Raw genomic sequence first — 22,103 nt, 5'->3', positions numbered from 1 at the left:
ACACACGCAAAGAGAAAAAGCGCCGGCTCGAGAAACGCGGATCTGATAACTTTAACGCGTCCATCTCCCACTCCCACTCTCCCAGGATGTGACGAACGGATTGATGATGGGTCATGCATGTCGTGACCTTTTCTCAATCTCGACAAGTGGTGCCCACCTCACATGTGGAGGGGAGGGGGAGAGCCGAACTCAAGCCCCAACGTAGCACTCACTACTCTACTTAGTATAGCATAGGAGGAAACTGGGCCTTTTAACATAGTACTACTGTGAAGTGCGAAAGGAGTCGGGCCCTTGGCTAAGATAGGTAGGCGCACACTGCCACACACACGGGGTTAACGGGCAGATGATTCCTACTAAAGATGGGTATAACGGCTCTGCGTCATCCAGTAAGCGCTCATCAAGCCCATTATCCATGAAGGGCAACGCTGCTTAATTTCCTTCTTGGGCTCTCCCGCTACGGTGCCGCTGATGGCGGAAGCTCCCAATGGTTGCGGCATTTCCTTACGATCCCCTTCAGGGATTACCGAGAACTGCCGCGTCAACCCCCGTGGTATTTTGTGTGATCACAGTGCTTGGCACCTCAGTCTGTCATCTCCTTGCGTCCTTGAGGATATCGAGCCGGTCTTCGGGACCGACCTGCTCGGAGCTGCTCCAGTTCCGTGAGGGAAAAGTCTTCAGACGAATTCCCAGCCTAAATACTCACACCACCAACGCACTGTGGTGGCCCGGCAAAAAAGTTCCGTCCTGCTGCGTTGCTTGAACCGATATTTCCGACCTATCGTTTGTCATTGATTTGTTTGGCCTTCGCTGCCGTTGACGCACAATTAGCAAAAAGGAACGCACTTTTCTTGTTGCGAACGAACCATTGAACGCCATCTATCCCACTTGGGAACAACTTCACAGACGTGGACAGACGCAGAGAGACCTCAGGATCGCAAGACAACCAGAGACAGACGGTATTACCAACCAGCCAGACTACCGCAAATTCAGTCAAGTCAGACCGTTACTCGCGAACAAGCATCCTCGCCAATTCTTGCCCTGTTACTTTTGCCCTTTCTCGGCTTTCACTCAGACGCCATGGGCCTCACCGTTCTACCCGCTTTAATCCCCGACATCTCCCAGGTGTACGATGCCTATTTTGCGGCCTTCGAGGGGTCGGTAATCCTCGACATCCTGTTTCCGACGGGGATTGATGAAGCTTTCCGTGAGGGTCATACGAAGCACACTGTCGAGTACTGGCACAAGACCAGCACTCAGTACACCATCAAGTGCGTGGATGTCGACACTGGCGAGGTCGTCGGCATGGCTCTCTGGGACGCCTTCCTCAAGGAGCGCACACCAGAGGAGTACAGGAGTCCTGGCGCCGTTTGGCTCCAAGGCGAGCAGAGAGCCCGCGCCGATGAGTTAATCAACCCGCTCAGCGCAGCCAAAGAGAAGCTTTGGGCTGGCCGAAAATACGTTTGTGAGTGGGACCCGCCGTTAATTCCCACGTTCTCGTTTTCCCGATCCCTTCCCCTTGCACCCGGTTCGCGCCTTTTTCGTTTCTTCAGGCTTTTCGAGACATACCATGTGAACCCCAGTTGCTGATGACACACGCTTTGCGTTTTCCCCGGGAACAGACTGTCATATTATCGCCGTGAAGCCTGAACACCAAAGAAAGGGCGTAGGCGCCCTTTTGACGAAATGGGGCCTCGACATGGCCGAGCTGGCGGGACTTCCCGTCTACCTCGAGTCGTCTGAAGAGGGATTCGGCCTCTACAAACGCCTGGGTTTTGAAGTGCTCCAAGACAAAATCGTACACCGCGGAGGGCTGGTGGGCAAGGATAAGGACGTCGAAGTTCCTCTGATGGTGAAGATGCCGTCTGCCGCCAAGGGATTGACTTTCGAAGAGTGGCGTGCTCAAGGATACCCGTCTTTCCAATAAGCATATATTTTTTTTGTGTGGCTGTGTTGGCTGGCTGGACGCAGTATCCGTACGCTTTTGGACGTGGAGTCTGCGATGTCAGCAGGATTATTAGATATTACCTTTTTGGAGTATTGGGAGGATGGATCCTGTGTAACGACTCAATGAGTGTCATAGACTAAAGGTAGACGTTGGATGTTCTGGAAGCGCCAAGACAAGAAGCGCCCAGGAGACAAAGTGCCAAGACGAAGCCAAGACGAGGCAAATCTGCAAGTCAATCTGAAAGAAAGGAAAGTTGTTTGTACCTGGGTTATTGTGCGATGGTGCATGGCTTGGCTTGGCTTTGTATTGTATTTGACGAAGTATTAGCCGTGCCCTTGCTCGCATGAAAAAAAAAAGAGTCGCTTGGCCTTTCACCCTGCGTGGCCGAGGGACGCGCCACACCGCACCCGACGACTGCAAGTGGGAGGAAACGGGATGAGGGGGTGGTACCGTGGTTCACGGGGTCGGGTAAGGGAGGGGGTTGATGGGTGAAGGTGAAGGGTGATGGACGATGCCGCAATGGTCCAGTAGCAGATGGAATCATGGCGTGAGAGAGACAGAGGCGCTAGAGGCAGAGGTACCGATACTGGCGGCTTGTTTTCTGCCCATCTGCCCACATCGGTCCCAAGGTTAGAAGGTGGACGAAGAAGGGAGGGGGGTGGACAAATGCAACCTGACGTCTTTGGCGAGGCGAGTTGACGGCGATCGGTGGGTTGGCGTGGAGTTAATCTTCAAGGATGATAGAATCTGAAGAATTGTCCCGAAGTCGGAGAAGGGGTGACTGGGAGGGTGTGAGGGAAAGAAATGCAGCGGGACATTTTCGGGGGAACGAAGGTACGTTGGTACGTACGTCGGTACGGAGAATCCGTACCTTTTCTTGATGCGGTACTGGAGAAAATGTGGAAGGAGGGTTCCAGTGACTCTGATCCACGGGTGCCCTGTAAGGGAAGATTGGGAAGGTACCTCAGACGATGTGGGAAGCTGAGGAAGGAGTGGTGGTGGGAAGCGAGAGAAAATTTTGCACGCTGAAGAACGTGAGTGAAATGCTCCTTCCCTAATCTTATCTGATCCAAGATTTGATTGATTAGATCGAGCACTGAACCTATCCGAGGTGGTGACAGGGGTGGTGGCGGGTACAGAGGGGTCTCTTTGGCTGCCATGTGGGGTCTCACTATTTTCTGAGTGGCTGCACCGCTGCAGTCCCGGCGCAACAGGCGATGGAGGGGAAGGAGCTGCAAACGCCATTGACCAATTTGAGACACGACCCTAAGTTCCTCCACATTCAATGCAATCACACATGTCAACTTTGTCAAGACTCGACAGCATCCTTGGACCTTGGACCTTACTCTGACACACCCACACGTACGATCCATCGCGATCCCACTCCTCCCACGCTCTAGACTCGCTGTCACCCCTCCGAATACACACGAATACGTGACAAAGTGACAAAGTCCGCTCGCTGGCAAGCACACATTTCCTACCAAGTCTCGTGGCTCCATCGAACCCATCTGCTGGTTTTGGTGTGTCACTTGTGTGTCCTCACATTGCCAACCGAGTCGCCCTGTCATGACGCGAGTGGCCTTTTCGACCATTCGTATACGCCCCTCAACACTGGGTATACTCGAGAATACTCCAGGTACTTGTCGTGAAACGATTGCCCGTTCGGTCTAGCCTGTCGCTGACTGCATACGCTGGGCAGGGTGAGAACCCCCAAGGAAGAAAAGAAGCAATCCCAGCTAAGGTTCTGCGCCGTACGGATACTTGCGTGCAAGTTCGCAACGTCCCGCTGTGTGGCGCCCCGTCTTCGTGGCCGGCAAAGCAGCACGGCCAACACCTTAACGGGCTAAAGTCCAGCTCAGTGGCATCGGGGGGTGAAGAGGCCTCGCTTGCGGCTTGCCTCCTTGCTAGATCCAGATGATCCCCGAAAGCCGTTCCTCGGTGACGCAGATGCAGGGCCCTTTGGACATGGGTCGTTTTTCCCATATGGAACCAGGCCAGTTATTTCTGCCATGCGACCCGAGAGGATGGCCGGCGTTGCACCAAGATCGCGGTGACACTTTTTGGACCTGCCATAGACAAACATTTCGATCAAGACCAAGACGTTCAATTTGGCTTCTGTAGTAATTTCGTTAAGCAATTGAAGCATTTATTCGGTAATTCTTTGTCGTCACAATGGCCGCAGAAGCATCAACAGCCCCGGTATCCGAGCCTTTGGCTCCTGAGCAGAAGCTGTCTATCCTCCACGGACCCCGCGATCCTCCTCTGGTTGACCTTAGTCTCGGCGAGCTGCTGGAGCTTCAGACCTACCAACACGGCACCAAGGAGTGTTTGGTGATTCCTTGGACCGGTGCACGATGGACCTACAATGAGCTCAACCAGCAGAGCTTGCTGCTCGCGCAGGCCCTGCTCGAGATGGGTATCAAGGCCGGTGACAGAGTTGGTGTTATGGCAGGCAACTGCGAGCAATACGCCGCCATCTTCTTTGCAGTCTCTAGAATCGGTGCTATTCTTGTTATTCTGAATAACACGTACACTCCCAGCGAGGCCATGTACGCTGTTGAGTTCTCAGGTTCGTTACCAATCTAAAGTTGCTGATTCCGAGCTAACTCCGTTGTTCAGAATGCAAAATCCTCTTCACCACCAAGCAGATTGGCAGACTCGACAACACCAAGTTCTTGAGCCAAATAGCGAACAAGATCAATGGGCCCAAGATTATCATGATCCGGGGTGACACGAGCGGATACCAGACATACGACGACCTCATCAAGTCGAGCTCAAGGCAAAGCCCGAGAGAGCTTCACCTGGCCATGAGCAAGGTGGTGCCGCATCAAGTGTGTAACCTCCAGTTCACCAGTGGTACCACCGGCCGTCCCAAGGCCGCCATGCTTACCCACCAGTAAGTGTGATCAAGCTGTTGAAAAAGGTTGAGTAGGCTAACTTTGGGTTCAGCAACGTCGTTAACAACGCTCGTTTCATTGGTGATCGCATGCGCCTCACTCCGGACGACGTGCTTTGCTGCCCTCCCCCTCTGTTCCACTGCTTCGGTCTCGTCCTTGGTCTCCTGTCTGTCATCACACACGGTGCCAAGATCGTCTACCCTGCGGAAGTTTTCGACACCAAGGCGACGCTCAAGGCCATCCTCGAGGAGGACTGCACGGCACTCCATGGCGTGCCTGCCATGTTCGACTCCCTGTTCCAGGCGGCACCTGATGACTTCAAGTCATCCAAGATTCGCACCGGAATCGTGGCTGGCGCCCCTGTCCCCAGATATCTGATGGAGTTGATGGTCAACCGTCTGGGTATGAGAGAGTTCACCAGTAGCTACGGTCTGACCGAGGCCTCGCCTACCTGCTTCAACGCCTTCACCGACGATGCCTTGGGCAAGAGACTGACCACCGTCGGTACGCTCATGCCCCATGCCTCGGCCAAGATTGTCGACAGAGATGGCAACGTTGTGCCCATGGGCCAGCGCGGAGAGCTTTGCATGGCCGGGTACCAGTTGCAGGCTGGCTACTGGAACAACTCGGAGAAGACCAACGAGGTCATGGTCCGTGACTCTGCAGGTGTCTTGTGGCTGCACACTGGTGACGAGGCCGTCTTTGACGACGCCGGATACTGCTCAATCACCGGCCGCTTCAAGGACATCATCATTCGAGGTAAGCCATACATGTCCGTCGCGCGACAACAGCATAATGTACTAACACAACTTTCTCCCTTCAGGTGGCGAGAACATCTACCCGCTCGAGATTGAAGAGCGCCTCATGGCCCACCCGTCCATCTCCCAGGCCATCGTCGTCGGCCTCAAGGACGAGCACTACGGCGAGGTCGTCGGTGCCTTTGTGCAGCGCGCCGAGAACGCGGACAAGCCCTCGTTCCAGGAGCTCAAGGACTGGGTCCGCCAGCGCCTCGGCGGCCACAAGAGCCCTGCGCACATCTTCTGGCTCGGCGAGGACGGCGTGCCGGCCAACGTGCCCCTCACGGGCAGCGGCAAGGTGCGCAAGTTTGAGATTGCCAAGGTGGGCGACGAGATTCTCAAGAAGAGCAGAACCGTCTCTGCCAAGTTGTAAGATTGCGGTCCTCGTAGGATATCTTGCTGAGGACGGCGCGGAGTGTGTTCAATGAGTGATACCACACAAAAGTTGTCTTTTAACCATTTTCGTTGTTACTATTTCATGTCGGGCGATGGCTTCTGTTTTTTCGGGTTTTGGAATTTGGCTTAGATTTTTTTTTTTTTTTTTAGATCTACAGGATTACTGAACGCGTAGTTGAATTGACTTTCTTTCTCGTCACACTCCCATGTGGATTTAGCTTGTGCAAGTCATCCTCAAAGGCTCAAACTTTGTTTTTTTTTTTATCTGTCTTCTCAAAGGCTAATTGTTTTCCGACCATCCCTTCTGTAACATTCGGCCCCCTTCAAAGATCGCATTTACTGGGAGTATGCTTACCCCGATCAATGCTTGGCGTCCAAAAACCCGATTGCGTGATGAGAAACCCGATGGTTTGGGAGAACCCACCCAAGTGAGGCCAAAAATTGAATCCTTCGATTGAGGCCAAATTCGACTACAATCGTCTGTGAGACTGTGACTCATTTTCAACCCTCTTTTTTGATCTCATTCAGGAAGGTCAGGAATTTTCATATTGCCGTAGCTTTTTCATCTGATCTTATTGTAAGACTCATTCGGGTCAAACTAGTGATCTCAATTGAGTAATAGGACTATTTCGACATGTATATGTGCGCAAAGTTCCGGATCTGAATGCTGAATATAAGTGACCGGAGTCCAGCTCCAATTGAAACGATAACCAAACCAACACAACAACAATCGTCAATTGCCCAATCGTCCATCATATTCCCGTCCGAAACTTGCCACCAAGCCTCAATCAACCAACTCCGTTCAACAAGAAGGGGGAACAAATACAAGCACGTCACTACAATGTCTCAATTCAACCACGAACCAAACTCACAATCCTCATCCCCCTCCCCTCTCCTCCTCTCCCTCGCAAAATCCTATCCTCACGACCCAGCCCACTTACACAAAGTCCTCCTCCCGCAACTTACCCACCGCCTCCGCCTCGCCTCCCTCTGGTCCATCACGCCCGGCACCCGCGTCCTCGACATAGGCTGCGGCCAAGGCGACTCCGCCCTCGTCCTTTCCCACGCCATAGCCCCACTCTCCATCACCGCCGATGGTGACACCAACAACGTCAGTCCGTGCCCGGCCCCGGGCTCCGCCCCGGTAGGCCACATCACAGCCCTAGACCCGGCCCCCGGCGACTACGGCAGCCCCTACACCCTCGCCCAATCCCAATCTCATATCTCTTCGTCCCCCTATGGCGCAGCAATCACCTTCCACCAGTCCGACGCGCCGTCCTACCTCGCATCGCACCCTTCCGAGTCCTTTGACGCCGCCACGCTGTGTCATTCGCTATGGTACTTCCCCTCCGCCGATGCGATATCCTCCCTCTTTGAAGCCCTCTACGGCTCCAACATCACCATGCTCTGTTTCGCGGAATACGCCCTCCAAGCTCGGAACCCGGCGCAAAAACCGCACGAACTGGCCGTCGCGGCGCAAAAGCGGTTCTACGAGCTACGGGCCGGGGCGGAGAAGGGGTTTAGTCTGGATCAGGGCAACGTCCGCGGCGCGCTTGCGCCCGAGGAGATTGTGAAGTTGGCGGAGAGGGCTGGTTGGAAGGTTAGGGAGAGGGGTGTTGTTGATACGCCTGGGTTGCTGGATGGGCAGTGGGAGGTTGGGGCTGCGGTTGATTCGTCTTGGGCTGAGGAGGTCGTCGCTGAGGGGTTAGGGAAGGGTGCGGAGGAAGAATTGTTGGGATATGTGAGGGAGATTCGGAATGCGGTTGAGGAGGTTAAGGAGAGTGGTGGGAGGATTGAGACGATGGACGCTGTTTGGGTTGTTATGGAGCGTTGAAGTATGTGGTTTTATCAGATGTCTTGCAAAACTCGACGGAGAAGATTGAACACGAGGAACATATATTCTCCAAGACTATTCAGTAGCGATGTCATCTCTGCCTGATTATGATTCCTATTCCCAAGCATCGATATCGACCCTTCGATAACTGCCTTTAAGCTACATTTCCTTTGGTCTGCGGGACACCTCAAGAGATAAGGAGCTCAAAGTGTGGTCTGGAGAAAAGGAACACATGAGGTATCAAATGGCGGTAGTCACCCAGAGAGAGGAGGGAGGCATGCAGCATGGTCGCCGGATTGTATACAACTATTGTGGAAGTGGCCCATGCTCGACGGAACCGCCGTTATCAAGCATTCCTCTCAAGACTGGCTCTGCACCGAAGACGTCCTCAGGCCAGGTAGTTGCAGACCATAAGAGAACAGAGCATCTCACCAACCACTTACCCTACTCTGACACAGTTTGCTCCCACCTCGTCTTACACTGCTCGCTAAATACAAACGTCGTTCCTACTCCTAACGCTTATGACCAATATCAGGCAAGAGGAGGCACTCATGTACACCATTTTCGCACCGAGGTACCCAAATCAAGGTAAGTAAGCAGGAACCTGCCTGTAAGTTTCGTACTTTCCATCCCAATAGGTTTCTTCATGGGCCACCTGCTCTACTATTTGGCCTCTTCTCTTCATCTCCATGAAAGAGGCTCAACGTTATTTGTCTCACTGCATACCCGCCAAGATCCCACAAGGCTGCACTTGCAATCAGCGACTTGCCCGCAGATCTGATCAACGGGTTCTCCCACCGCGTGGTTGTCTCGGCGCGACTATCCGGCCGGACTCCGGGACCCGGATCCCGAGGACACCTTTAACCTTGAAGGCGATGCGCAAGTTTCCATCAGCTCGGAAATGCCCCAGAGTCAGACACACAGACATCATCGTCTGGGACCACTGGCGGGGGCCATGAGGATATCAGACGAACGAGACGACCCAATGCATCGACCCGACAGAATGCAATACGACATTCTCTATGGCACTGTGTGGACAACTGGACATAGGATACGACGGCGTGTCCCGAAGATCCGAGAGAATATTCGTCGGAACGAATGTCATTCGACGTGGAACAATCAGCAATACCTAACAAAAACAGGGGACTCTCGCAGGCGTTGACGGAATTTGACGGTCGGCGTTAACGATGATCTGGGTGGCGCACATCGGTCCGGAGCGTCAATTGCCGCAAGGGACTTGTTGCAGGTCCAGTGCAAGAGCTGCAGAAAGTCTCAGCCATCGACGTGCAGGAAGACGAACCAGCTTTCGTCGATCTGGTACGAAGGCTTGCCCAAGCACCAAGCTTGCCAAAGTACCGCTCGATGGATGGCTTGAGATCAACGACGCTATTACCTAGCCCACTTGAACCCCATGACGGAAGCGCCTTGGCCGAGAAACGAGTACGATGCCACATTCTGAATCGCGTGGCGGCAGACCAAGTTATCAATCTCTGTGGAGTTGAGCTGTCCTAGAGTGGATTGTGGACGTGTAGCTGTGGACAACAGGTGCAGCTGTCTGTGGGACTGGGACGTGGGTGAACAACCGGTCGGAGCAACCCCGTATTGCGCAGGTGCGTTCACGAATTCCATGGCTGTCTACACTTCTGAAGAGCATCACGAACATTCCAAGCAACTCCAGAGTCGGCGGCGCAGCTCGCCTCAGTGCGGGAACGGCGCGGTTGACGGGCGGCAGATGTGACTTGGCAGGTGGGGGAGGCTCCGTTCAAGGAACGGCTTGAGATCCGACGGAGAGAAGAATTATCGAGGCACACGGGTGAATCCTCAAAACTTACGAGTGAGCTGAAGGCGTCACTGGCGTTCCGATTCCCAAGCAGGTGTGGCAGGGAATGGGTCGTAGTGGAGACGAAGAGAGTCACGTACCCTGATCTGAAGAGGTGCGCCTTTTTACCAAGGATCAGTCCAAAGAGGGTACTTGGACCGAACGCAACCCCACGCGAGCTACCTATCTCTACATACACGCCCTCTTAGACGAGGAGATGATGAGATGATGGGATCCACGGGTAGGTTCGGAATGTTGAAGCAGTGAACCATGCTGCAAGTATCAAAACCAGCCTTAGCGTATCCGTAAGTCCACTCCCTCTGCCCCGCCTGTGAGAGAAAAAATTTGCCTTGATCTTATCAGATCCATCATCCAGCTTGCGGCGGCCACCGGTCGGCTTTGAGTGGGCCCACGAAGCTCCGAGGCCGGAGCTATGACCGAACTTGGTTCTAATAAAGTTATCAGATCCGCTAAGACCAGGTCGGTGCAGCCACCTTCCTTGGAGGAAGAAGAAAAAGAAGGGGAAAAAAGCCGGTACTTTTATAGGTACCTACCTAGTAGGCGCCACGCACGCAATTGACGGCAATACATCAACTACGAGGGACGACCGCTACGAACCCCATCTCCATAAACCCCCAATGCTCTCTTGGTTATCAGATCTATTCTGAAGGGGGCACAGGCTGGGAAACTCAAATTTTCTTCGGAGCATTTCGTCGCCTACCCTGGGAACCCTTCTGGCCCGAGGCCTCGGCGTTTCGCCGTGGACCACCTCAGTGATGGAGGGGTGAAGAGTGAGGCCCCCCCCTCGACATCGACCATATCCGCGTAACTTGACCTTCCATGTACATTTTTGTACCCTTTTCTTCGCGTATAGACGCACGCCCCCGAGCTACCGTGGAGTCGAGGTACAAGTGAACCCCGCCGTTGAACTTCACTCTGACCACCACCCCGTGCCCCAGAAGTTGTGATGGATGGTGTGCCGGAGACGATGTCATGGGCCGATCCTGGATGCTGGAGCTACCAGTCGCTTCGCTTCCTCGCCTGAAGCTCTCTTGTGTCGCGCGCCCTGCAGCCCATTGAAGAAGAAGAAGAAAAAAAAATTGTGAGCCATGGCAAGGCATGGCGTGGCATGGCGGCAGACACGCAGAGACAAGTGAGCGGCGGGCTTCCGTTTTCCAATGGACCAGGATCATCATGGCATTGGACTCTTGGAGACCAGGGATCCAATGGCGTTAACTCGGTATGTCTTCCAAAGGAGTAGGCGGTGGTGACATGAATGCCCGTGAAGCTCCGAGCTCGAGGCTCAACCTTTGGCAACCTTCTCCGTGAACTTTTGCTTTCCTATCTGTCCCTTTACAGAATCTCGGAATCAAGCATCGAGGAACCTTTTTCGCGTTTTTGATACCCTCCTCGCAAAGCCTGTTCCTATTCCCAATCCTCTTACACTGTAATCCATCAGTTTGGGGATAGACATCACACATCAACCGCAATCATGTCGGCACCAATCTCCCTGTCCGCTGTCTCCTCCAGCGAGAGTATCATTAAGCTCCCTCACCCGTACCACGCCGAGTACGCTGTCCAGCGCGCCTTCAACCACGACACCTTTGCCGGCAAGACGTCAGAGGGCGGCCTTCACTTCTACCGCCTGGCACCGCTCGCCGGTCAGGACAACAACACCAAGAAGCAGACGACTCCCCTCCCCGAGCGTCTTCACAGCGAGAACCTCTACTTCTCCGAGCCCGCGGACCTCAAGTCGAGCGAGCTCCCGGCCGACTCCAACAACAGCGCCTGGGCCCGCGCCCGCCGCTCCCCGAGCACCGTCTTCTCGTGGGACGGCAAGACCAAGCCAACGCTCGCCCAGGCCTGGCTCCTCGTCTACGTCATCTTCATCCTCCGCCCCAACGAGGAGCTTGTCCGCCTCGAGCTCCGCGGCGCCAGCGCCGACGTTCTCGGCCAGCAGCTCCGCGATGTCCTCCTCGCCATCGAGCACCCAACCCAGACGGACGCCCAGAAGCCCGCCGCCTCGGCAGAGCAGTCCACCGTCGTCCTCCTCCGCTCAGCCTTTTGGCAGGGCGCCGGATCGCCCTTTGGCCCCCGTCCCGTCTGGCTGCCGCAGGAGTCCCCCGCGGCCCTCGACAACCCTCTGTCGTCGTACCCCCTTACCCCTCTGCAGCACACCATGACGGCGGTCCCGGCGTCGGACCCGTCCAACCCGAACCTCTACCAGCAGGCGTGGCACCCGATCCGCCCGGCCAAGCCCGCGCCCGGAGCGACGGTGTACAGCCGCTGGATCCCGCACCTCAAGGAGACGTTCAGCATGGTGGCGCTTGACTACCGCAACGCGGAGCACCTTCGCCTGTTCCACGAGTGGCAGAACGACCCGCGCGTGTCGCAGGGGTGGAACGAGACGGGCACGCTCGACCAGCACCGCGAGTACCTGCGCAAGATTGACGAGGACCCGCACCAGTTTGCCATTCTCGCCGCGTGGGAGGATACGTTCTTCGCCTACTTTGAGGTCTACTGGGCCAAGGTACGTCTTCTGTTGTCTCTCTCTCTCTAGCACACGACATGAATATTGGGAATCACTAACAATCATCAACAGGAGGATAAGCTAGGCGGCTACTACGACGCCCAAGACTGGGACCGCGGCCGTCACTCCCTGGTCGGCGACGTGCGCTTCCGGGGACCCCACCGCGTGACGGCGTGGTGGTCCTCGCTGATGCACTTCCTCTACCTCGACGACCCGCGCACGACCTGGGTCGTGGGCGAGCCCAAGAAGACGAATGACACGGTGCTCATGTACGACTTCATGCACGGGTTCGGGCTCGACAAGTTTGTCGACCTGCCGCACAAGCGCAGCGCGTTCGTGCGGTGCTCGCGCGAGAGGTTCTTCCAGCTTTGCCCGCTGGGTGATAATGAAAAGGTTGTGGGCGGTATGAGGATCCAGCTTGTGCCCAAGTTGTAAGAGGACACATTAAATGATACTACGTACTTGTGTGTGTGGATTAGTCTTGTCTGAAATCTAAAAGTGTTGCGGTATGTGGGCGTGGGAATAATGTACATAGAAGATATGCAGACAAAGTTAGGAAGGTGCCATTTTGGTGAAGAAGATTGTGTCACTACTTTTGTTTTCTTTCTTGGTAAGGTAGTGCAATCTTATCTTATCTGATTGATTATGCCTCAGTGACACTAATCTGCGTGACCTCACCCATTGCTCTGAACACTTGACAGCGACACACGAAAGAATAACGGAAGAGCCTCTAGACAGTAGACACTCATGAGAAACATCATTTGCATTTCAAAGTCTAGCCAATTTAGTCTAAACTAACCCAAGAGACGAACCTATTGCGTCGTCTTTCGTTTGCCATCATTTACTCCCAAGAACACCTTTGAAACCCAAGAATAAACCCTTAACATCCATTTTATGTTTTTTGTTTTGTTCATAAGCAACTCGAGAGTCAAGAGTCGGGGGCCTTTCCGAGACCGAGGTGGTTCCAGCAGACTATAGTGGGAGAACGCGCACGCAACGGTTAGCAATCAATCTATCTCTCACTGACGATGGGATAGGAGGAGAAGGGGGGGGGGGCGTGTGAAAGGGAGGAGAGGAACACAGAAGAGAGGGGAGGGTAGTAGACAGGGAAGGCCGGTCGGTGCCGGCGGGATCCAAAGAGTCCATCGGGGAAAAACCACAGAAAAAAAAAAAGTAACTCACTGGTAAAGCCGAGGTCGTCTCTAAAGTACGCGTGCATGACATCTTCACCCCACGTAGTCCCCACAACGGGCCCGCTCGCGACGGCCTTCTTCCCAATCGCCAACCCGATCATGGGCTCGACGGGGCCGAGCTCCGAAAAGGTAGGCTTGTGTGCACCCGACGTAAGCTTGGCGAGCATGAGCTGGTGCGCGTTGATGGCGGCGTAGTGACCCATGTGCATCGCCGTGCCGCACCGCTTGATACCGGGCCACAGGCAGATGTCGCCCACGATGATGTGGTCTTCCGCGTTGGGGACGTTGCCGTCGCCCTTGAGGACCATGTTGGCGTGGATCTTGACGTACCCTTCCTCGTCCTTGGCCGCGGCGGGGAGGTAGTCTGTGGATGGCACGCTGCGGGAGATGGCCATGACGACCTCGGACGCGATGAGCTTGTCGCCGTTTGTGAATTCAATCTCGTGGCGGGCGCGGCCGTTGGGCAAGGGGTCGAGCTTGTGCGTCTCCTTTACGCGGTGGTTCAGGAGCACGTTGACGCCCGCCTCGCGCGTGAGCTCGAGGGCCTTGTCCTTGCACTCGTCTGACAGACCCTCGGAGGAGAGAAGCTTGTCGCGGGAGTGAACAAGAGTGACCTTGGAGTCCGGCTCGACGAGCTTGAGCTCGGCGGCCATCTCGATGCCCACGGCGCCGCCGCCGACGACGACGACGCCATCGGGGGCGTTGCGGACGGCGTTGATCTGTTCCTCGGCCTCGAGGAGGTACTGCTTGCGGGTGAGGGACTGGGGCACGACCGGGAAGACGCGACGGAGACCGGAGGCGGCGACGAGGAAGTCGTAGGAGAAGTCCTGGGGTTGCTTGGTGGCGTGGTCGAGGACGGTGGCCGTCTTTGTGGCCGGGTCGACCTTGGAGACGGAGCCCTGGACGAAGCGGACGTTGGGGCGCTGGAGGGAGGCGATGTCCTCGAACTTGACCCAAGACTTTGCTGCGTATTTGGAGTCGGCGAAGGCGAGGGGGGAGCCGATTAGGTGGACTTTGGAGGGGTCATGTTAGCGGGGTGTTTGTGATATAGTCTGGAAGCTTCACGGTATCTTACAGAAGCCATCACGCTCGTCGACGAGGGTGATCTCGACGGGGACGTTCTTGAAGTCTGGGTGGTGCTCGTAGGGAATGTGAGCGAGACGAGGCGACTTGCCGCTGCTCAGGTCGAGCAGGTTCAAGGCGGTAGAGACACCGGCGTAGGAGAGACCTCCGATGACGAAGACCTTGAAGGGGGGGATAGCACCAGGAAGAGAGCCCATCTTGTCTGCTGTAGTCGGAAATGTAGAGGAGTCGTTGGAATCTACAACTACGTCTGAACGAGAGAAGGAGGAGGAAGAGGAAGAGGAAGAATAAGACCGGTTGGAGCTATAGGACTCTAGCGGCGAGGCTTGATGAAGAGGGAGGCAAGTAGAGGCGAGGGAAGGGAGTGAAGATGCAGATGGAGATGCAGAAGCAGATGCAGTGGCAGTTGCGGACGAGAACATTCGCATGGACAAGAGCAGACATAAAGATAGCGTCCGCCGGAAGCCGAGCGGAGGGCCTGCATCGGACCGGAGCTGTCGCTGGCGTGCTGGTAGTGGTGCTTGTGCTTGTACTCCGCGGGTGACGCTGCTCAGACTGGTTAAAGTTGCCCGTTGTTGGATCCTACCACCACCGACGAATCCTTTTCCCAACAAGGAGGACCCAATTCCAGATTCACCCCTCCAAGGCTGGGCCAAGACCAAGGAGGAGTAGAAGCAGGAGGGCGGCGAGGAACACGAGGAAAGGGGCAGTTCGAGCCGAGGGCTGGCTCGGAGAATGAGACGCCTTGCAGCCGACAGTGCTGGGCGAAGGATCCGCTTGGCCATGGCGGCGATCGCAAGGAAGGGGAACAGAAAAAAAAAGGAGAGGGAAGACGAGGTCAAGGGCCCTACGGACGGGACTTGAGTGACACTCTCACACCAGCGGCGTCACTGTCAATATGGAGGGGGAGAAATGGAAAGCGACAGCGGAGATGACGGCATGGCTGGGTGGGTTTTGGGGCCGCCGGGGAGTTTGGGAGAATTTGTAAAAGGGCATTTCCCCCTAATGTATGTATTGTAGGTATTGCTACATTGTGACTTTCTTGGAAGGATTAGAATACTATGGGTAGAGTTGCGCGGATCTTGAAATTGCCGTCGTCGTAAACTTGCGGCTTGTAGAAGTTCAAGGGGGGGCATTTTTGCTCGGTTCGGTTGTTCGGGGATGTCTTCGTAGAACGGCGTTTTGTTGGAGCCTTTTTTTTTTAATTTTATTTTTTTTGGTTGGAGGGGTGTTGTTGGGAGGGGTCTGAAAATTATCAGATGGTGGAGGAGTTAAAGTTATCAGATCCGTTCAGAGACATGCAAGCCACTCCCAGCGCCGGGTCTAAGAAGCGGACTGGCTAGGCTGGGATCTAATCAGCATTACCTAACAGACGCAAGCATGAGCAACCTAATGGAAAGACCAGCAAAATGAAGAAATCAAGGTACTCTGTGCGCGTTGGGGGACTGCGCCTCGTTTTCAGTGGGCAGCAGCAATGTTCGGAATTCAAGGATGGGAAAACTGTAATTCTCCTCTCTTTCTTCTTTGGATCTCGGGTTCCTTTGCTTTCCGTTGCTTCTACCGAGTACCTTGGTAATGATGTACGGAAGTATAGATGGCTGGATGGATCGGCCGTTGAAGCTAGTGCCGCCAAAGGTTCTTACTGCAGCACACAGCAAAAGGCACGGGATTCGCAATTGGCCTTGCTCCTCACTGCTACACACCCGCGAGATGTATGTACCCAATGACGCCTTCTTTTGCAAATTCGAGATGAAGTGGATGAGTGGGTGTGGTGGTGGTGGAATGTACCCTCAATGGGAAATGGTGTGTGTGGGTGCCCAGCGCCAGAAGAGATGCGCCATTTTCCCCAGGAGCAGCCATGGCCGGGGACCGTCGCCGTGGCTTTTCTGAAATTTTTCATTCGCGCCATGGGAGGATCATGATATTTCGAGAGGTATTCCGTACAGCTTTCCGAATGGACAGCAAGTTTGGCAGATCCGCAAAAAAAATACTGCGTACAGAATGGAGTAAGGCAGAGAGCCAGGAGCAAGGAGCAAGGAGCAAGGAGCAAGAAAGGAACATGGGTGTCCGTACCGATGTCCACGGCATAGTACGTATACCCGTACCCTCGTACCCGTCCGGGTCGGCGTGTCCAACCTTACTTAATCCGGAAGGGATGGGCCGTCTCCGCCAAGACAAATTATCTGATCCGAACCCACAGTCCGGTCTTCGGCCCCACATCAACTCGCTCCATTTGCTCCAGTCGTCTTCCATTTCCCTCTCTGCTTGTCTCATTCTTTCACCCCCTTTGACCCTCCCGAATCGCTATCAGATGCTATCGCGGATGCTCCAAAGTACAGATGTACATGCGGCCTCGCCCACAAACACCACACAGATGACAGTACACACCTCCACAGTCCACTCAGGGATGTCGCCGGTACCCTTCACGTGCCATAGCACATTGCACATCCCGCTACAACCGTCGACTCCCGCAGTAGCGTGACCGTCTACCGTGAGTGCTATGGTCACTGGCCTCTCGCCGCTTAACGATCCCCGAGCCTCGAGAGCCCCCTATGGAATGTCGCAAGCAAGCAGTGCAGTACAGCAGACCGCAGGGGGGGTCACAGTCGGCGTTGGGCGTCGGTCGCCGTTCTTCCCCCCCTCGTTACGGCATGCCCCCCTCGTGGCCCTCTCAGTTCCCTAACTCGGCTACTCCACGGCAGGGTACTTTGCATTACCACCCACCTACGGAGTACGGATACCCTCCCTAAAGTCCCGTCCTTGCTGCTTCCATTATTACTAGCCTCCGTAACAAGGTACTTGGGCAAGTCACAATTGCCCCCAGCGGAGACTCGAGTCGCTTCTGTGAAATGTGCTGTCATCAAAGCCCGTGAAGCCAAGCAACTGCTCGCTACCGTTGGCTGGCCTTGGGAATGGCTCCCCTAATTACCCGCTAATGCTGCGGATGCCAATGAACACACAAAAAAATATCACCTCCACTTCTGATTCTGGTTCTGGCATGGTGCAAGAAACTGCAAGGTTGCCCTGTACGGTTAGGACTTCACTCGACGCTTTCGCTGAGCTCTTCCTTGCCACCAGCTGCACGCCAAGTCTCTGTGTTTCTGGGGGCTGGCGATGAGAGAGCTCCTTTCTTAACCATCTGCTTCAATTCCGAAAAGCGGTCAAACTCTCCCTGATACCTGTTCGTCAGTTCAAGGTCGGATCACCATGCCTGACCAAGACTCACGATCGGCTGCGGCCGAGAAGGCTGATACTGCTCTCTCGACATCACCAGAGCAACAACAAGTACAGACAACATCAACAGAGACCACCGAAGTCGCGAAACCAAAGGGAAAGGTGAGTGTTACACTTCTGGCCCGGGCTGAATCTGAATCACATTTTCAAGATTTTTTTTCTCGGCCTCTTTCTCTTCCCTTCCTTGAGTACGTGACGTGTGCGAAGAGAAACTGACCATTTCCTCCCAGCGTTTCGAGACTGTCTTCAGCTTCTTCAAGCTGCTTTTCTATGCCAACCCAACATGGCTCGATTACACGCTGGTCTGCGTGGGCACCATTGCCGCCATCGGCTCCGGTGTCCCGTTCCCTCTGATGGGTATTCTCTTCGGACAGCTGATTGACGACATGAACGGCGCCACCTGCGCCGACGGAATCGGAGATGTGGGCGCCTACCAGGACGCCGTCAACGACAAAGTTATCAAGCTCGTCTGGATCACCTGCGTCGCCTTCTGCCTCATCTACACGCACACCACCTGCTGGGGAATCATCAGTCAGAGGCTCGCCTCCCGCCTCCGTGAGAAGTACTTCCAGAGCTTGCTGAGACAGGATGTCGGCTTCTTCGAGAGCAGACAGGCCGGTGAGGTCTCGTCCCGCCTCAACTCCGATATCCAAACCATTCAGTCCGGAACGTCCGAGAAAGTCAGTCACTTCATCGGCACAATCTCCTTCTTCGTCACGGCATACGTTATCGGCTTCATCAAGTACGCGCCCCTGGCCGGCATGCTGGTTTCGCTCATTCCCGCCTACTTGCTCGCGTCCATGATTTGCGGAAGCTACATCCAGAAATGGAGCGGAGCCATGTCGGAGGGTATGGCCAAGGCCTCGTCCATCGCTTCAGAGGCACTGTCTCACGTCGCCGTCGTCCAGGCTTTTGGCGCTGGACCTCGCCTCGAGAACAAGTTCGCCGGCCATGTCATGGTCGCTCAGAAGGAGGGTATCAAGAAGGCCATTGCTGCTGCCTCCAACGCCGGATTGTTGTACTTCATCGCCTACGCTGCGAACGCCCTCGCATACTGGCAAGGTAGCAAGGCCATCTCAAGATCAGTTGCTGGAACTGGCGACGGCACCTCCGTTGGTGACATTTACACCGTTGTGTTCCTCATTGTCGACGGTACGTACTTCGTTTCTATAATCTTTGGCACAAATTTGCTGACTACGACTAGCCTGTATCATGCTCGGTACCATCGCACCTCTGCTGCCCCTTTTCGGATCAGCAGCCGCTGCCTTCGTCAAGCTCCGGGAGGACATCGACAAGCACTCCACTATCGACTCCGTCACCGAGGATGGTGACAGGCTGCCCACCAATGTCCACGGTGAGGTTGAACTCCGTGGAGTTACCTTCTCTTACCCCTCGCGCCCCGATACGGATGTGCTCAAGAACATCTCTCTCGTCTGCCCCGGTGGAAAGTACACTGCTATCGTCGGTCTTTCCGGTAGCGGAAAGTCGACCATTGCCGGCCTTGCCACGAGAATCTACGACCCCAAGGAGGGCAAAGTCCTCATTGACGGCCAGGATATCCGCAATCTCAACGTCAGAAACGTTCGCAGTTACATCAGTCTCGTCCAGCAGGAACCTTCTCTGCTCGACCGCTCCGTCATTGAAAACATTGCTCTCGGTCTCGTCAACTCGCCCAAGGAGGAGCACCAGAGACTCAAGGAAACGCTCTACGGACCCCAGCTCGCCCAGCTTGCCGAGGATCTCATGGCCGGCGAGGACCTCAACACAGCCGCCCAAAAGTACGGTCCCGAAGTTGTCGAGATTGTCAAGCTCGTTCAGAACGCGACCGACCTGGCCGACGCTACCTCCTTCATCGACCGCCTCAAGCATGGGTTCGGAACCGCCGTCGGCAGTGGCGGTAAGCTCGTCAGTGGTGGTCAGAGACAGCGTGTGGCCCTCGCCCGTGCTCTCATTCGTGACCCCAAGATTTTGATTCTCGACGAGGCCACCGCCGCCTTGGACTCTGCCAGCGAAGCCCGTATTCAAAAGGCTGTTGAGAATGTCTCCAAGGGCAGAACCCTCATCTCCATTGCTCACCGTCTCTCCACCATTAAGAACGCCGACAACATCATCGTCATGAGCGCCGGTGATATCATGGAACAGGGAACCCACGCCGACCTCATCGCCCGCAACGGCGCCTACGCTAACTTGGTCAACCTGCAAAACATCAACGGCTCCGAGGAGGAGAAGGCTCCCTCTCGCGCGAGCACCGCCGTCGAGTCATCTGCGGCCTCTGTGGATGCCGAGACGCCTGGCGTCGACCCCAAGGATCTTGCCAGGGCTATCGAAACCGAGGCAGGCCCGGAGGCCGTCGTGACCGAGAAGACCAAGAAGCAACTCAAGAAGGAGGCCAAGGAGCTCAAGAAAAAGAAGAAGAACGCTGCCCTGGAAACCGAGAACAGCGGTCTCGACAATGACAGGTCTACCTGGTGGATCACCAAGAAGGCTGGCGTCATGGTCCGGCCTCACATTCTCTACCTCCTCCTCGCCATGGTCTCCGCCTTCATTGTCGGTTGCACTTTCAGCGCATCTGGTACCATCTTCGGTTTCGCCATTGGCGTCGCCAGCCCTTGCAACGAGCCCAGCTACATCCAGAGCAGAGGTGCCTTCTTCGCCGGCCTGTTCTTCATGCTCGCCTGCGTCGAACTTGTCGCCAACTTGTGCAGTTGGTCCGCTTTTGGTTACATTGCCGAGAAGCTCCTATACAAGATCCGCGTCGGCTCGTTCCGTGCCCTCTTCCAGCAGGAGCTCGAATGGCACCAGTCCGGAGCCCGCAACCCTTCGTCGCTCCTGTCCCTCATCACCAAGGACGCGGCGTCCATCGGTGGCTTCAGCGGTTCCATCATGGGAACCATCTTCGCCGTCGTTGTCAACTTGTTTGTCGCCATCATCTACTCCCACATTCTGAACTGGAGAATCGCCATCGTCTGCCTGGTCATCGTGCCCATGCTCCTGGGCTCCGGCATCATGCAGATCCGCGTCCTCTCTCGGTTCGAGGAGAAGCACGCCGTCGCCTATGCCACCGCCGTCGGCATCACCGTCGAGTCCGTCAACTCCATTAAGACCGTCGCCACCCTCTCCCTGGAGCACGAGGTCTTTGGCCAGTACAAGCGCGCCCTCAAAGACCCCAAGAAGGAAATCATCTCCGCCGTCACCTTTGCCAACGTTTGGCTCGCCGTCGCCAACGTCACGGGTAACATCATCTACGCATTCGCCTACTGGTGGGGATCCAAACAAATCGTCGCCGGCAACGCCACGCAGACGCAGTTCCTCATCATCAACGTCGCCATGCTCGTCGGCGCCCAGCTGTGGGGTCAGATGTTCACCCTCGCCCCCGAGGTCACCCGCGCCCGCATGGCCGCCTCGAGAATCTTCAGTCTCCTCGACCTCAGCAAGTCCGACGCCGACCCGGCAGGCAAGGCCGCCGACGCCGCCGACGCCGCCTCAGAGTCCTCCAAGGGCAAGGAGAAGGAGAAGGACGTCGAGGCCCTCGCCAACCCCAACCCGCGCCCGTCCCCCGGCCGCGGCGGCGTCGCCGTCTCCTTCAAGAACGTCTCCTTCTCCTACCCCGCCCGCCCCGAGGTCCAGATCCTCGACAACATGTCCTTTACTATCCAGCCCGGCCAGTTCTGCGGTCTCGTCGGCCCCTCGGGCGCCGGCAAGTCCACCGTCATGGCCATCGTCCAGCGCATGTACTCCGCTAGCACGGGAACCATCGAAATCGACGGCATGGACATTTCCAAGTTCGACGGCACCGACTTCCGCGACGACATCGCCGTCGTGCCCCAGGACAGCGCCCTCTTCGACGGCAGCGTCAAGTTCAACGTCGGTCTCGGCGCCCGCCCCGGGCAAGACGCCACCGACGAGGAAATCGAAGAGGCCTGCCGCCTCGCCAACATCCACGAGACCATCGTCGCCCTCCCGCAAGGCTACGACACCGAGTGCGGCCCCAACGGCTCCCAGCTGTCCGGCGGCCAGCGCCAGCGCGTCGCCATCGCCCGCGCCCTCGTCCGCAAGCCCCGCCTCCTCCTCCTCGACGAGAGCACTTCCGCACTCGACGCCGAGAGCGAAAAGGCGCTCCAAGAAGGCCTCGAGCGCGCCGCGCGCGGCATCACCGTCATCGCCATCGCTCACAGGCTGCACACGGTCCGCAAGGCCGACGTCATCTTCGTCGTCGAGGCCGGCGCTGTCGCGGCAAAGGGCAGGCATGAGGAGCTCATGGAGAAGAGCGAGAGTTACCGCCTCAACGCCATGCAGCAAATGCTGGGTCACTAAGGCAAAGGACATCTGGGGACAAGAAGTCTGTGATTTTTCCATTCCGTTACATGGTTCCATA

At 55.8% G+C, this 22,103-nt stretch overlaps 7 protein-coding genes across 7 annotated transcripts; 5 read left to right on the top strand and 2 right to left on the bottom strand.

The window, feature by feature from the left end:
- Positions 1-1,077: 1,077 nt before the first annotated feature.
- On the top strand, positions 1,078-1,924 carry BDZ83DRAFT_749448 (acyl-CoA N-acyltransferase; the record flags this gene model as incomplete). The annotated part of the gene is made up of 2 exons (XM_060513766.1): positions 1,078-1,462; positions 1,620-1,924. The coding sequence occupies 2 exons, from the start codon at positions 1,078-1,080 to the stop codon at positions 1,922-1,924; spliced, it is 690 nt and encodes a 229-aa protein (XP_060368218.1).
- Positions 1,925-4,117: 2,193 nt separating this feature from the next.
- On the top strand, positions 4,118-6,012 carry BDZ83DRAFT_749447 (AMP-binding enzyme; the record flags this gene model as incomplete). Its single annotated transcript, XM_060513765.1, has 4 exons — positions 4,118-4,514; positions 4,565-4,841; positions 4,895-5,601; positions 5,666-6,012. 4 exons carry the CDS (start codon positions 4,118-4,120, stop codon positions 6,010-6,012), a joined length of 1,728 nt encoding a protein of 575 aa, XP_060368217.1.
- A 558-nt stretch (positions 6,013-6,570) lies between these two features.
- BDZ83DRAFT_610449 (uncharacterized protein) lies at positions 6,571-8,205 on the top strand. The gene has a single exon (XM_060507592.1). It carries the CDS (start codon positions 6,700-6,702, stop codon positions 7,867-7,869), a length of 1,170 nt encoding a protein of 389 aa, XP_060368216.1. The 5' UTR covers positions 6,571-6,699; the 3' UTR covers positions 7,870-8,205.
- A 2,050-nt stretch (positions 8,206-10,255) lies between these two features.
- On the bottom strand, positions 10,256-10,843 carry BDZ83DRAFT_610446 (uncharacterized protein). Its single transcript, XM_060507591.1, has one exon. The coding sequence runs from the start codon at positions 10,807-10,809 to the stop codon at positions 10,459-10,461; it is 351 nt and encodes a 116-aa protein (XP_060368215.1). The 5' UTR covers positions 10,810-10,843; the 3' UTR covers positions 10,256-10,458.
- Positions 10,844-11,180: 337 nt separating this feature from the next.
- BDZ83DRAFT_570977 (acyl-CoA N-acyltransferase) lies at positions 11,181-12,653 on the top strand (the record flags this gene model as incomplete). The annotated part of the gene is made up of 2 exons (XM_060504365.1): positions 11,181-12,218; positions 12,291-12,653. 2 exons carry the CDS (start codon positions 11,181-11,183, stop codon positions 12,651-12,653), a joined length of 1,401 nt encoding a protein of 466 aa, XP_060368214.1.
- A 337-nt stretch (positions 12,654-12,990) lies between these two features.
- BDZ83DRAFT_152141 (uncharacterized protein) lies at positions 12,991-15,447 on the bottom strand. Its single transcript, XM_060501334.1, has 2 exons — positions 14,487-15,447; positions 12,991-14,423 (listed from the first exon to the last, which is right to left on the bottom strand). The coding sequence occupies exons 1-2, from the start codon at positions 15,277-15,279 to the stop codon at positions 13,231-13,233; spliced, it is 1,986 nt and encodes a 661-aa protein (XP_060368213.1). The 5' UTR covers positions 15,280-15,447; the 3' UTR covers positions 12,991-13,230.
- Positions 15,448-17,701: 2,254 nt separating this feature from the next.
- On the top strand, positions 17,702-22,042 carry BDZ83DRAFT_749443 (ABC multidrug transporter; the record flags this gene model as incomplete). The annotated part of the gene is made up of 3 exons (XM_060513764.1): positions 17,702-17,830; positions 17,959-18,880; positions 18,933-22,042. The coding sequence occupies 3 exons, from the start codon at positions 17,702-17,704 to the stop codon at positions 22,040-22,042; spliced, it is 4,161 nt and encodes a 1,386-aa protein (XP_060368212.1).
- Positions 22,043-22,103: the final 61 nt, after the last annotated feature.

Source organism: Colletotrichum acutatum (genome assembly GCF_030867785.1).
Source record: "Colletotrichum acutatum strain CBS 112980 chromosome Unknown BDZ83scaffold_19, whole genome shotgun sequence".
Taxonomy (NCBI): Eukaryota; Fungi; Ascomycota; class Sordariomycetes; order Glomerellales; family Glomerellaceae; genus Colletotrichum; species Colletotrichum acutatum.
This window is presented reverse-complemented; position numbering and strand designations above follow the sequence as displayed.

Coding starts and splice junctions, on each gene's coding strand:
- BDZ83DRAFT_152141 (XM_060501334.1), bottom strand. CDS start 15,279: ATGGCCAAGCGGATCCTTCGCCCAGCACTGTCGGCTGCAAGGCGTCTC. Junction 14,424..14,486: donor CGACGAGCGTGATGGCTTCT/GTAAGATACCGT, acceptor ACCCCTCCAAAG/TCCACCTAATCGGCTCCCCC.
- BDZ83DRAFT_610446 (XM_060507591.1), bottom strand. CDS start 10,809: ATGCCTTGCCATGGCTCACAATTTTTTTTTCTTCTTCTTCTTCAATGG.
- BDZ83DRAFT_610449 (XM_060507592.1), top strand. CDS start 6,700: ATGCTGAATATAAGTGACCGGAGTCCAGCTCCAATTGAAACGATAACC.